A 15,075-nucleotide genomic window follows, 5' to 3' on the forward strand; every position below is an offset into this window, starting at 1 on the left:
ACAGTGAATTCACGTGGGACTCAAATCAAGATGTTGCATTCCAGCAAATGAAAGACCTGCTAACACAGGAGCCCGGCCCAGTGCTCACGTACTTCGACCACACCAAAGATGTGAAACTACAAGTCGATGCATCAAAATGCGGCTGAGGAGCAGTCTTGCTCCAGGGAGACAAACCGGTCACATACGCATCCAAGACACGAAATGAGACCCAAGAACATTACGCTCAAATGGAAAAGGAGCTGTACGCAGTGCTCTTAGGAGGCAGTCGCTTTCATCAATATCTGTACGGACGACAGGTGATCGTCGAGTCAGACCACAAACCGCTGGAGTCAATCATGCGGAAACCCTTGGCAGCCGCACCGCCACGCCTACAACGCATGATACTGCAACTACAAAGGTACGACATTACCACTACACACAAGCCTGGAAAACAAATCCCGGTCGCAGACACGCTGTCCAGAAAGCCGATTGAGTGTCCTGATAACCCTTTGAGTGAAGGTATGGATTTACAAATCCACACGGTGATCAGCAGTGCACCGGTGAGTGATCGCAAAATGGCAGAAATCAAAGCCGCCACAGCACAAGATGAGCAACTCTCAATGTTGAGACAAGTTATCCAAGCAGGATGGCCTGAGTCGAACCAAAGGTGTCCGCCTGCTGTCGCTGAGCATTGGAATCATCGGGACGAGATATCAGAGACAAACGGGATCCTGCTCAAAGGTGAAAAAATCATTGTGCCACACTCACTCAGAGCTGAAATGCTCTCACGCATACACACTGGACACTTAGGGATGGAAAAGTGTAAACAGCGAGCAAGAGACGTACTGTTCTGTCCCCGAATGTGCAAACAGATAGAGGCACTAGTAGGATCTTGCAGCATCTGCCTGGAGCGACGCAGCTCCAATACAAAGGAACCGATGCTCTCGCATCCTATCCCGGAACCACCGAGGCAAACAGTAGCCACAGACGTGTTCACCTGGTGCAGTACTGACTATATAGTTGTCGTTGACTATTATAGCAGGTACTTTGAGGTAGAAAAAAAATCATCAACCTCACATCTGCAACTGTCATCCAAAAGCTGAAATCCATATTCGCCAGATTTGGAATACCCCAGACAGTAATCAGTGACAATGGACCCTGTTACAGTTCACAAGAGTTCAGAGGTTTTGCTCACGCATGGGACTTTGAGCATATCACGAGCAGCCTGCTGTACCCGCAGAGTAACGGTTCGGCTGAAAAGACTGTTCAGACTGTCAAAGCCCTCATGGACAAACACATGCACAGCGGACAGACGCGTACCTCAGTTTACTGGAATACAGGAACACACCAGGTGATGGACTGAAGTCGCCAGCGCAGCTGCTAATGAGACAAAAACAATACTACGACAGGAATGCTAGGACACTACCGGCACTACCAGAGGGAGCTATGGTCCGTTTCCAGCTTCCCACAGGGACACGGGAACCCGCAACAGTAGTCGAGCCAGCAGGTACCCAGAGGTCCTACAACATTCGCACTGATGGAGGTCACATGCTCAGGCGTAACCGGCGTCACCCGCAGACGTGTGAAAGTGGTACAAGCCAGGTGCTTCCAAACAACCACCAGGTGGAGCCTGAGGACACTGAGTCTCAAACAGTACAGCAGGACATACAGGTCCCAAACAACCACCAGACTGTACTAGCACCAGATCAGGCCGCATAGTGAAGCCTAGAGACATATTAGACGTGTGATTCCCAACAGCAAATAACTGAAGGATATGTTCATGAAAATAAAGTGTTGAAGTTTGAAACAGTTGAAATGCCGTTTAGACGTGAACTGTTGATGAGATCATTGTTTTCATATTTCCTTCAGTAACCGTGTTCTTGCAGATTTGGCATACGTAGCTGCCGATATGCAGTTTTTCTGAAATGTTTAAATGCATAATGTTTACTATTTCATTTGGCAGCTGTAGCCATGTTGTGTTTCAAAAGAAGGGGGATGTAGTATCTTGGATACTTCCGGTTAGGGTTGGCTTCAGAAAAGGTCCTGGAAGATTCTAGAGTGGCCGTCAGTCGCCTGACTAGAAAATCCACAGAAAATCTCTGGTTAGATTTGAAGAAGGCGGTTGCAGCACGCAAAGCCAAGACTATTGGAGAGCTGGAGGTCGTTGCCCACGAGGAATGGGAACGCTGTCAGAACATGTCTGGCGATGCATCGCGTTTGCATCAGGTCATAACAGCAGAAGGTTACTCTACGAAGTACTAAAGATGCTCGTCATGAAGGGGTTGAATCATTTTGAGACTGCAGTAGTCATGAAAAGAGGCATTTCGTGTTGCATTTGGAGAAACCACTTGTAGTATTCGTTGTGTTGAGCTATTTAAATTGTTGTTGTTTGAGTTGTTTATTGAAAACAGCTGAAAGTTTGTTAATTCTGACAGTAAACCTAATATTCAATGGGGGTTGAATCATTTTGAGTGCAACTGTATATACGTATACGTATGTATTTTTCAGCTTCACGTTACCTTTTTTCTTTGCTCTTTGGACGTCTCAAACACAGAAAGATGCAGACTCCAGAATTGAAGAAGCAGTCACATTGTTTTGCTTTAACTTGTTCCTATGAAGTAAATGTCTTCAGAATAAAGACTCCGTCCGTCTTTGTATTGGTTCTCTTAAACCTCAGCGGTTCATCCTTGGGGACAATGAACGCTCAAAGGAAGAAGACGGAGCTTCAGTCTTTACTGACACGTATTGAAACAACTAGAAAGGTGAAGTTAGTAGATTCGAAAAGTTATGGTGCTACTTTAAGAGCAGTAAAATAGTTAAATGTTCAGATGGATATCTCATAACTGTTACCAAGTCAAGACGTGGTTAGCCTAGCTTAGCATCAAGACGAGGTTCAACAACACCCATCTGAAGTTCACCAATTAACACGCATCTCATTTGGTTGAAGTAAACACGAGGAAAAGATAAATGAATCCTTTTGTCACATGGAGGCGAAAGTTAAACGTTTGTTTTGGATGTTTATTTATTAAAAGGGAATAAAAATAAAATAAACCTGTAGAAATATACAGCAGACACAAAGCAGGCAGACATGTTGATCATCAGCTCATTCTAAGTATTCCTGTTTACTACGACTACCGATCACTATGAACTCGTCTGCATCACTTCAGTCTACAGTCTACAGACGATAGACTACAGACGACAGTCTAGTCGACAGACTAGTCTACAGACTACAGTCGACAGACTACAGACTACAGTCGACAGACTACAGTCGACAGACTACAGTCGACAGACTAGTCTACAGACTACAGACTACAGTCTACAGACTACAGACTACAGTCGACAGACTAGTCTACAGACTACAGTCTACAGTCGACAGACTAGTCTACAGACTACAGACTACAGTCTACAGACTACAGTCTACGGTCGACAGACTACGGTCGACAGACTACGGTCTACAGACGACAGACTACAGTCGACAGACTACAGTCGACAGACTACAGTCGACAGACTAGTCTACAGACTACAGACGACAGACTAGTCGACAGACTACAGTCGACAGACTACAGTCGACAGACTACAGTCGACAGACTACAGTCGACAGACTACAGTCGACAGACTAGTCTACAGACTACAGACTACAGTCGACAGACTAGTCTACAGACTACAGACTACAGACTACAGACTACGGTCGACAGACTACGGTCTACAGACGACAGACTACAGTCGACAGACTACAGTCTACAGTCGACAGTCTACAGTCGACAGTCTACAGTCGACAGTCTACAGTCGACAGTCTACAGTCGACAGACTACAGTCGACAGACTAGTCTACAGACTACAGTCTACAGACGACAGACTACAGTCGACAGACTACAGTCTACAGACGACAGACTACAGTCCTGTTGTGTGCTTCCTAGATTCATTCCTCTGAAGAGGTGGCAGTAGGAGAAACAGTCCAAGAAAGTGAAGACGATTGAATGTCTTTTGTTCAGCGAGCTGAAAGAAGAGCTGAAAGAAGAATAAAAACATCCAGTGGAAGAGAAGAAGACAGAGTGTTCTCACTTCTGATTGGACCGCGAGGACACAAAAACAGCCTCCGTTAAAAATTAGATAAGAGGATTCAGGACGAGATGAATATTGAGATTCAAGTTTAAGATGAAGCTCTTTTCACTTTGTCAGCATCCTCAACCAAGTAAATAAAACATCACAAGATCAAAGCATGTCAGACATAAATATATAAGCATATTATATCATATATTATGATTTAACCACATCTGGAATTGTGGATTAGAAAACAAATCTCAACGTTTTAAAGTGCAACTTTATAAAAACAATGAAAGAAATACTGTGATTGGAAGCGTATACTGTCGGGAGTCAGAAATAAACAGAAATAAACTGAAGGATTTCAGTCCGGACGAGATGGACTCGAGAACTTTGAAAGGTTCAGTCGTTTCTCTTGAAATTCATTTTAGATCTTTAAATGTTTATCATCAAAGAAGAAGAGTCTGTTATTAGAGATCGCTATGAAAGTCCCATCAGGCTTAGCGTCTCCATCTGGCTCCTATCAGCGGCTGAGGAGGTCATTAATCCTTATATCAATCAATCCTGCAGAGGAGGGAGTCGGTTCAGCTTCAGAGTGTTGGCAGACACCCTGCAGTCAGACCTGGACCCAGTCAGACCTGGACCACCTCACAGCGCCGCCTCCAGGTCCTTCAGGCTGTCAGCTTCAGTCGTCCTGGAGAGAAAACCAGAGCAGCAGTCAGCAGGTCACGTGACTCATCACTCTGTCAGACCACCAGTCACGTGACTTGTCTAATGTCCACAGTACTGCCGATAAATGTGAAAAATCTTTTTATCCCCTTTTCCTCTTTTTAGGTTAAAAAAGGATGACCAGGGGGGGGGGGGGGGGGGGGTAGAGAAAACAAATTACTTTCGTAACTTTTTATTTGGACACCCTCTGACTGACTCACTGAAGTCACAAGGAAAAGATTGATGATTTAAATGATGATGAGCTGTTTATGTTTAAGTTTATAATAATCATCTATGGCCGTACCAACGTATTCACAATTCATTAATCATATATTATTTGTGTTTAAAGATTCTAACTTATTTTAGAGGAAACACTTTATTCAAAGTGAGGATTTAGCTCAGGGGTCGGCACCCTGCGGCTCTTCAGCCTCTCTGTTGCGGCTCCCTGAGGTCCCCAACTGGCGCACCGGATCCGGACCCAGGAACTAAAAACTTTAACCGGCGCCTCTTATTCAGCCGTTATGGCACTTGTTTGGCGGCGCAGGAAACACACCGACCAATGCGTTGCAAATCACATCACGTGATGCAGCTCAGCCAATCAAACATGTTTCCTGATTCCAGCGAGGTTTACACACACGTGACACACGGGGCTGAGACGAGGAAATAGAAAGAAGAGCAGGAGAACTGCGCTGATAGAAGAAGTCATCTCACATGACTCTCTCCAAAAAGAGAAAGGTTTTAATTTATATAATAATAATAATATCATTTATGAGCAAGAATGAACAGAATCTTATATGTTAATTATTCCCACAGCCAGTTCAATCCTCGACCCCTGTCAAGAGCTTTCCCCTGCACGTGGCTGATCATGATGTTCAGACCCGCTCTCTGTAAACGATCAATGGACAAATCCAACAAAATAAAAGTCACATCAGCATCACGGCGCCTCAGAGGGCCGGTTGTAACTGTAACTACTCCCAACATGTTGCTCAATAACTGCCTCTGCATTTGATTGTTGTTTATTCAAGTGTAAAAATATATTTAAGCACATTTCTGTTATTATAACTTAAATTATTTTTAATTAAGGTTAAGAGACGCACATTACTCTGTCAAAGATGAAACTATTAAAGAAAATATCAAATATCACATATTACAAATATCAAACACAAGTTATTACAATAACTTTGTTCAAAGCTTAAAATCCTTTCTAGGGTGCGTTTGCACAATCACGTGACGTATTTCATGTGTTTTAAAGACGTTTAAAGTAGTCTTCAATGTACTCGCAATACATTTATCTGTCTAATGTACAGTAACCAGAGAGCTGCTTCTGTGACTGTGTGTTCAAGTATCTCATTATTATGACTTTCTATCTCATAACTTCGACTTCGGGGATATTTTTATGATGAAGTCTAACTTTGAATTTTTTTTTATTTTTTTAACTTAATTTTTTTTTTGCTGGCGGATTCGAGGGCCACATAAAATGATGTGGCGGCCTTGAGTTTGACACCCCTGCTTTAAAGGTTGTGAGAATCAGTAATCGTTTCCTCGCCGTTAACACGCCGTTAACACGCCGTTAACAGTGGGTCCTGCTCACGGCCCTGCAGGCGCATAGACACACGGTGGAGCTCTGTGGTTAGAGTTCAGAAGGAAAGAGGGCGGGGCAACATGCCATGCTCAGAGCTTCCATGCCAAGCAATCCACCAATCAGCATCCACCCCCACCTACCTGCCCATCGTCCCCCACCAATGGGCTGGCTCTGTCTACCTGTCTGTCTGCAAACCAACCAATCAGACAACAGAACGACAGCAGCTGGTTACTACATTTACCAGTTTACAGTATTTAGTCGAAGTATCTGAATGTATCAGTGAATAAAAACAGTAGTATTGTACTGATACTGTAGTACTGATGAAATAAATATTGAATGTATTCGGACACAAAGAGGAAAACTTACTTAAATAAATACATTTCTCTAGAATCCTGCTTCTCTTTGAAGTTGAGGTCAGTAAAGGCATCGCTACGTGTTTATTGATCTCTCTATATATTGTGTGTATTTGTACTGCGTGTTTATTGATCTCTCTATATATTATGTGTATTTGTACTGCGTGTTTATTGATCTCTCTATATATTATGTGTATTTGTACTGCGTGTTTATTGATCTCTCTATATATTGTGTGTATTTGTACTGCGTGTTTATTGATCTCTCTATATATTATGTGTATTTGTACTGCGTGTTTATTGATCTCTCTATATATTATGTGTATTTGTACTGCGTGTTTATTGATCTCTCTATATATTATGCGTATTGTACTGCGTGTTTATTGATCTCTCTATATATTATGCGTATTTGTACTGCGTGTGTGTACATGTACCAGTGGACAGCTGAGACTGGGACCTCCTGCGTGAGCTGCTGGGAGTTCTGGAGGCGGAGCTAAGGGAGGAGCCGGCACTGCTGGCTCGAGAGATGGGGAGAGGGAGGGGGGTAACCGGGGGAGAGTCCAGCTGAGGAGAGGTAAAACATACATTTATATATATATATATATATATATATATATACACACACACACACACACACACACATATGTCTACATCTAAACTTCAGGGTGAATGTTGTTGGATTGAATCAGCGTCACAAGATAAATACAAAGAAACTAGGATCCAAATATCTAAACGTCTCCGTTACCTCGACGCTGTCGTGTGTCGGTGAGGACGAGGTGGACGAGTTCTCGTGTCTCCTGGAGGACGACGAGGACATCAGCTCTACGCTGCGAACACGCTGAGCAAACTTCAGCGAGCAGATGGACTCACGCATGTTACCAGACAGAGGAGACACCTGAACACCACACACACACACACACGCACACACACACACACACACAAATCAGGCTGGATACTTTTATTAAAGCTCTGACTTATATTCTTGTAGTTTAAGGTCTACGTAACGACTGTCTGCGGGTCTACGTAACGACTGTCTGCGGGTCTACGTAACGACTGTCTGCGGGTCTACGTAATGAACGTAGTTCTTCTGGTCTGATGTGGTCTCACCTGGACCATCATGAGCGTCTTGCTGTCCCCGTTCAGAGAGTCCTGCAGCAGGTATGTGAGGCGTGAGTTCCTGAAGGGGACGTGGGCGTGTCGGCCCCGCAGCGCGTTGATGACATCACCGAGCGCCGACAGAGACTTGTTGATGCACTGAGCTTCTCTGAGGCGACTGCCCTCCGCCCCCGACCGCCCGATCCTCTCAGAGCCCGCCAGGTCCACCAGGTTCAGTTTACCTGTAAACCAGACACACCAGAAACCCTCAGGACCAGCAGAGACCCCGTCTGTCTCCAACAACTAGGTCTACAACAAGCTGCTCATGTTCACCAGGAGGAACCACAAGGTTCTGTTCTGGTGTCACGCTTCACTCGGATGACATCACCGTTTAAATGATGTCATCAACGTCCACATCAGTCTCTGAGTGAGTGAGTGAGTGAGTGAGAGTGTGTGTGTCTTGTGTACGTACGTGTGTGTGTGTGTGCGCGCCCGTGTGTGTGTGCGTGTGTGTGTGTACTGTCTGTGTGTGTGTTTGTGTGTACTGTCTGTGTGTGTACTGTGTGTGTGTGTGTGTGTGTGTACCTTGTGTGCGGCTCCCTGTAGCAGAGTTGACTCCAGACACCGTGATGGTGAGCAGCGCGTGGGAACGGGAGCTGTGCTCGTTGAGGTTGGTGCAGGCCGTCGCTCTGTTCATGAAACCCAACTCAAACACCTGAAACATGATTTCAAATGTTTCAAAGTCTGGTTCTGTTCAACAGGGTCAAGAACGACCTTCACAGTAAAATACAGCCGCATACAGAACGCAGAGACCAGCACAGTAGGAAGTCCTCACCCTGTTGATGTCCTCGGGGCTCTGGACACTGATCTCGGTCAGTCCGGGGACGTACAGCTGTCCGCTGCCGTCGGGGTTCATCTTGATGTCCAGCTTGTCGGAGGGATTCTCCCCCAGCAGGTTCCTGATCGACAACAGAGACCTTTACAACCTGCAGACTCGACTCAGGGCTTAAACACATACAGGCTCAGGTCATGTGATCTTTGTTTACATTCTGTATTTGTGGTTCCTGATAATCTGAGACTTTAATCTGAGACCAGGTCTCAGAGTTCTGGACCGAGTCCACATGAGTCCTTTATACAGATGTTCTATTACAAAACATCATGAGTACATCATGTCCAGTACTTTATAGAGAGTACAACATACAGAGTACTCCATGTCCAGTACTTTATAGAGAGTACAACATACAGAGTACTCCATGTCCAGTACTTTATAGAGAGTACAACATACAGAGTACTCCATGTACAGTACTTTATAGAGAGTACAACATACAGAGTACTCCATGTACAGTACTTTATATAGAGTACAGCATACAGAGTACACCATGTACAGTACTTTATATAGAGTACAGCATACAGAGTACACCATGTATTATACTATATATAGAGGACATCTTATTGAGAACATGATGTACTGTACTTTATATTGAGTATATCATGTACAGCCTATGATGTACTGTGGCTCAGGGGGCAAGAATGTTTGTCCTGATGGAAGCCTCCTGCCACCAGTGTGTGAATGGATGTGAATGGATGTGAATGGATGTGAATGGGTGTGAATGGGTGTGAATGGGTGTGAATGGGTGTAAATGGGTGTGAATGGATGTGAATGGGTGTGAATGGGTGTGAATGGGTGTGAATGGGTGTGAATGGGTGTGAATGGGTGTGAATGGGTGTGAATGGATGTGAATGGGTGTGAATGGGTGTGAATGGATGTGAATGGATGTGAATGGGTGTGAATGGGTGTGAATGGGTGTGAATGGGTATGAATGGGTGTGAATGGGTGTGAATGGGTGTGAATGGATGTGAATGGATGTGAATGGGTGTGAATGGGTGTGAATGGGTGTGAATGGGTGTGAATGGGTGTGAATGGGTGTGAATGGGTGTGAATGGGTGTGAATGGATGTGAATGGGTGTGAATGGATGTGAATGGATGTGAATGGGTGTGAATGGATGTGAATGGGTGTGAATGGATGTGAATGGATGTGAATGGGTGTGAATGGGTGTGAATGGGTGTGAATGGGTGTGAATGGGTATGAATGGGTGTGAATGGGTGTGAATGGATGTGAATGGGTGTGAATGGGTGTGAATGGATGTGAATGGGTGTGAATGGGTGTGAATGGGTGTGAATGGGTGTGAATGGGTGTGAATGGGTGTGAATGGGTGTGAATGGATGTGAATGGGTGTGAATGGATGTGAATGGGTGTGAATGGATGTGAATGGGTGTGAATGGATGTGAATGGGTGTGAATGGATGTGAATGGGTGTGAATGGATGTGAATGGGTGTGAATGGGTGTGAATGGGTGTGAATGGGTGTGAATGGGTGAATGACGTAGTGTTAAAGCAATTGTGGTGAAAAGACTAGAAAAGAGCTATGCAAGTACAAATCTATACATAGTGCAGTACAGGATGTACTCAACATAAAGTACTGTACAAGAAGTTACGACACTGGTTCAGACAATTGGTTCTGGCTGGACCACCAGGTTCTCGTCTGAACCGCTGGTCTCGGATCAGATCAGGGACCTGGTCTGCTCACCTAAGGGTCTCGTTGTAGATCTCCACCATGCTGACGGAGATCCTGTAGTCCCAGTCTGGAGCTTTGTCTGTAACCTCGGAGAACAGCAGGCGCAGCGCTCTCTGGTTAATGCCAGGGTTGTCCACAGCGCCCTGGACACACACAGACCTGTGGTTATGATCCAGAACCAAGTCCTGGTCCTGGTCCCACCTCAGAGACACATGACCATACCTCCATGGTGAACGTCTTCCCCGAGCCCGTCTGTCCGTAGGCGAAGATGCAGACGTTAAAGCCGTCGATACAGGAAGTGACCAGAGATTGGACCTCCTGAAACACCTGGTGGACCAATCAGAGAGGAGGACACTACTTAGACAGAGTCCCTCTGAAGAGGATCAGGATCAGTTTGAGCCTCTTGTACCTCTTCCTGTGTGGCCTTTGGAGGGAAGACTCTGTCCAGGTCAAAGGTCATCATTTTGCCCTTGTTGGACAGGTAGAGGACGGCGTCGTCCTCCGAGTCGAAGCTCAGCATGTTTTTGGAGTCGGCGGAGTCCTGCACCTCGGGACTGGCGGGACGGACGCGGCAGAAGACACGGATGTTACCTGGGAGACAGGGAGCAGGGACACATGACGTCCTTCAGGTAAAACTAAAGCCGGGACACAGAGGACAGTCTCTCCACGGGACACAGAGGACAGTGTCTCTACGGGACACAGAGGACAGTCTCTCTACGGGACACAGAGGACAGTCTCTCTCTACGGGACACAGAGGACAGTCTCTCTCTACGGGACGCAGAGGACAGTCTCTTTACGGGACGCAGAGGACAGTCTCTCTATGGGACGCAGAGGACAGTCTCTCTCTACGGGACACAGAGGACATTCTCTCTCTACGGGACACAGAGGACAGTCTCTTTACGGGACACATAGGACAGTCTCTCTACGGGACACATAGGACAGTCTCTCTACGGGACACAGAGGACAGTCTCTCTATGGGACACAGAGGACAGTCTCTCTCTACGGGACACAGAGGACAGTCTCTCTCTACGGGACACAGAGGACAGTCTCTTTACGGGACACAGAGGACAGTCTCTCTACGGGACACAGAGGACAGTCTCTCTACGGGACACAGAGGACAGTCTCTTTACGGGACGCAGAGGACAGTCTCTCTACGGGACGCAGAGGACAGTCTCTCTAAGGGACACAGAGGACAGTCTCTCTAAGGGACACAGAGGACAGTCTCTCTAAGGGACACAGAGGACAGTCTCTTTATGGGACACAGAGGACAGTCTCTCTCTACGGGACACAGAGGACAGTCTCTTTACGGGACACAGAGGACAGTCTCTCTACGGGACACAGAGGACAGTCTCTCTACGGGACACAGAGGACAGTCTCTCTCTACGGGACACAGAGGACAGTCTCTTTACGGGACGCAGAGGACAGTCTCTCTAAGGGACACAGAGGACAGTCTCTCTAAGGGACACAGAGGACAGTCTCTTTATGGGACACAGAGGACAGTCTCTCTCTACGGGACACAGAGGACAGTCTCTTTACGGGACACAGAGGACAGTCTCTCTACGGGACACAGAGGACAGTCTCTCTACGGGACACAGAGGACAGTCTCTCTACGGGACACAGAGGACAGTCTCTTTACGGGACACAGAGGACAGTCTCTCTACGGGACACAGAGGACAGTCTCTCTACGGGACACAGAGGACAGTCTCTTTATGGGACACAGAGGACACATTTAAGACGAGACAATAAACAGAATGATGAAGTTGGTTCAGACCTTTGAGTCGAACCAGCTCGTTGTGACATTTCTTCCTCAGGTTCATCTCCCTCTTGTATTTACACAGAAGCTCCTGATTGGTGGAGCTCACCTCGCTGATCACCTGGCAGATCTGAGACAAATGTTCGACTATAAATGTAATCCAGTTGATGGAGGACAGAGAGAGAGAAGATAGGACAGAGAGAGGAGAGACGGAGCACAGACAGAGGACAAACAAAGGACAGAGAGAGACATCACCTCCTGCTTGGCCTCAGTGATAGCTTTGTCCAGCATGAAGGGGAACTCCTGGACCTGCCTCTTCAGACAGTTGTAGTCACAGGTGAGGGTCCGGAGGGCCGGCTGCAGACTCAACAGGTTCATCCGCACACCTGAAACACGACAACACAAAACACTGTGATCACAAGTCCACAGAGTCCACAACCAGAACCAGAACACCAGAACAGGAAGCTGAGTCAGACCCGCCAGGTTCTCGTGGACGGCCTTCATTTCGCTCTCGGCTCTGACGAACGCCTCCTCAATCACACGGTTCTTCTCCTCCTCCAGGTTCTGCATCTCCACCTCCAGCTGACCCTGAGCTCGCTCCATCTCTCCTTCATAGACCAGGATCTGGTCACAGAGGAGCCACAGAGACGACAAAGGTTAGAGGATCGACTGCACCTTTTCTTCTTCATACTTCAGATCAACCTCCTCCCCATTAGGACTAAACTCATTCACATCCGTTCATAACAGCCTCTAGGAACAACTTGGGTGAACTGTCTTCGACACATCGACATGGGCCTTCTGATTGGGGACTTGTTGGACCTCAACAACAGCCAACAGCAGACAGAGCAGCAGGTAAGTAGAAGGTCTCAGCTCCTCCAGATGTTACCTGCGTCCTGAGCTGAGCGCAGGTCCTCTGTGACTCGTGCAGCTGGTTCTCCAGCTCTCTCAGCAGTGTCCTCTGAACACACAGCTGCTCCTGAAGGCCGGCGGTCTTCGTCTGCAGCTCAGCCATAGCTCTCAGAGAGTCAGCTGAGTCCACCGTCTGAGTCACGTACTGAGGAACCAAAAACCACAACGGACACGTGTTAGTCAGAGAACCAGCTGAGTCCACCTCCACCGTCTGAGTCACGTACTGAGGAACCAAAACCACCAACACGTCATAGATGTCACAGTCTGACCGGTGTCTCCTCACCTGGACTCTGGCTTGCCTGGCGAGCTCCTCCTCACACTCCCGTAGTCGGAGGGAGAGTTTCCTCTCGGCCTCCTCCTGCTTCCTCCTCGACTCCTCCAGCTGCCTCCTCGACTCCTCCAGCTGCCTCCTCGACTCCTCCAGCTGCCGGCGGAGACTCTCCACTCTGGAGGTTTTCTCCAGCAGCTCTGGCTCCAGCTCGGCCAGCCGTCGCTCCCTCTGCCGGGCCTGGTTCTCCCAGAGAGACACCTGTCTCTGGAGGGACTCCACGTCCTGTGGGACACAGGGATGACATTTATACCTGAGACAGCTGGATGAATAGTGTACATCTACCCGTCTCTCCGTACATCTACCCGTCTCTCCGTACATCTACCTGTCTCTCCGTACATCTACCCGTCTCTCCGTACATCTACCCGTCTCTCTGTACATCTACCCGTCTCTCTGTACATCTACCCGTCTCTCCGTACATCTACCCGTCTCTCTGTACATCTACCCGTCTCTCCGTACATCTACCCGTCTCTCTGTACATCTACCCGTCTCTCCGTACATCTACCCGTCTCTCTGTACATCTACCCGTCTCTCCGTACATCTACCCGTCTCTCTGTACATCTACCCGTCTCTCCGTACATCTACCCGTCTCTCCGTACATCTACCCGTCTCTCCGTACATCTACCTGTCTCTCTGTACATCTACCCGTCTCTCCGTACATCTACCCGTCTCTCCGTACATCTACCTGTCTCTCTGTACATCTACCCGTCTCTCTGTACATCTACCCGTCTCTCTGTACATCTACCCGTCTCTCCGTACATCTACCCGTCTCTCTGTACATCTACCCGTCTCTCTGTACATCTACCCGTCTCTCTGTACATCTACCCGTCTCTCTGTACATCTACCCGTCTCTCTGTACATCTACCCGTCTCTCCGTACATCTACCCGTCTCTCTGTACATCTACCCGTCTCTCCGTACATCTACCCGTCTCTCTGTACATCTACCCGTCTCTCCGTACATCTACCCGTCTCTCTGTACATCTACCCGTCTCTCCGTACATCTACCCGTCTCTCTGTACATCTACCCGTCTCTCCGTACATCTACCCGTCTCTCCGTACATCTACCCGTCTCTCCGTACATCTACCTGTCTCTCTGTACATCTACCCGTCTCTCCGTACATCTACCCGTCTCTCCGTACATCTACCTGTCTCTCTGTACATCTACCCGTCTCTCTGTACATCTACCCGTCTCTCTGTACATCTACCCGTCTCTCCGTACATCTACCCGTCTCTCTGTACATCTACCCGTCTCTCTGTACATCTACCCGTCTCTCTGTACATCTACCCGTCTCTCCGTACATCTACCTGTCTCTCTGTACATCTACCTGTCTCTCTGTACATCTACCCGTCTCTCTGTACATCTACCCGTCTCTCCGTACATCTACCCGTCTCTCTGTACATCTACCCGTCTCTCCGTACATCTACCTGTCTCTCTGTACATCTACCTGTCTCTCTGTACATCTACCCGTCTCTCTGTACATCTACCCGTCTCTCTGTACATCTACCCGTCTCTCCGTACATCTACCCGTCTCTCTGTACATCTACCCGTCTCTCCGTACATCTACCTGTCTCTCTGTACATCTACCTGTCTCTCTGTACATCTACCCGTCTCTCTGTACATCTACCCGTCTCTCCGTACATCTACCTGTCTCTCTGTACATCTACCTGTCTCTCTGTACATCTACCCGTCTCTCTGTACATCTACCCGTCTCTCCGTACATCTACCTGTCTCTCTGTACATCTACCTGTCTCTCTG

The 15,075-nt window shown here is 47.4% G+C and overlaps 1 protein-coding gene across 3 annotated transcripts in view; it reads right to left on the bottom strand.

Moving 5' to 3' along the window:
- Positions 1-3,015: 3,015 nt before the first annotated feature.
- kifc3 (kinesin family member C3) overlaps positions 3,016-15,075 on the bottom strand; it is a gene marked incomplete at its 5' end in the record, with an annotated part of 34,298 nt that continues 22,238 nt past the window's right edge. For all 3 annotated transcript variants that reach the window (XM_079290062.1, XM_079290063.1, XM_079290061.1), the window contains 14 exons: positions 3,016-4,713; positions 7,094-7,223; positions 7,405-7,554; positions 7,767-7,996; positions 8,340-8,469; positions 8,590-8,713; positions 10,342-10,472; positions 10,552-10,656; positions 10,739-10,920; positions 12,101-12,212; positions 12,338-12,468; positions 12,559-12,706; positions 12,969-13,136; positions 13,275-13,544. In XM_079290062.1, the coding sequence (XP_079146188.1) occupies positions 4,691-4,713; positions 7,094-7,223; positions 7,405-7,554; positions 7,767-7,996; positions 8,340-8,469; positions 8,590-8,713; positions 10,342-10,472; positions 10,552-10,656; positions 10,739-10,920; positions 12,101-12,212; positions 12,338-12,468; positions 12,559-12,706; positions 12,969-13,136; positions 13,275-13,544 (2,034 nt within the window). In that variant the 3' untranslated portion in view covers positions 3,016-4,690. The remainder of the gene's footprint in view (positions 4,714-7,093; positions 7,224-7,404; positions 7,555-7,766; positions 7,997-8,339; positions 8,470-8,589; positions 8,714-10,341; positions 10,473-10,551; positions 10,657-10,738; positions 10,921-12,100; positions 12,213-12,337; positions 12,469-12,558; positions 12,707-12,968; positions 13,137-13,274; positions 13,545-15,075) is intronic.

The sequence above is a fragment of the Melanostigma gelatinosum genome (assembly GCF_949748355.1).
Source record: "Melanostigma gelatinosum genome assembly, chromosome: 2".
NCBI lineage: Eukaryota > Metazoa > Chordata > Actinopteri > Perciformes > Zoarcidae > Melanostigma > Melanostigma gelatinosum.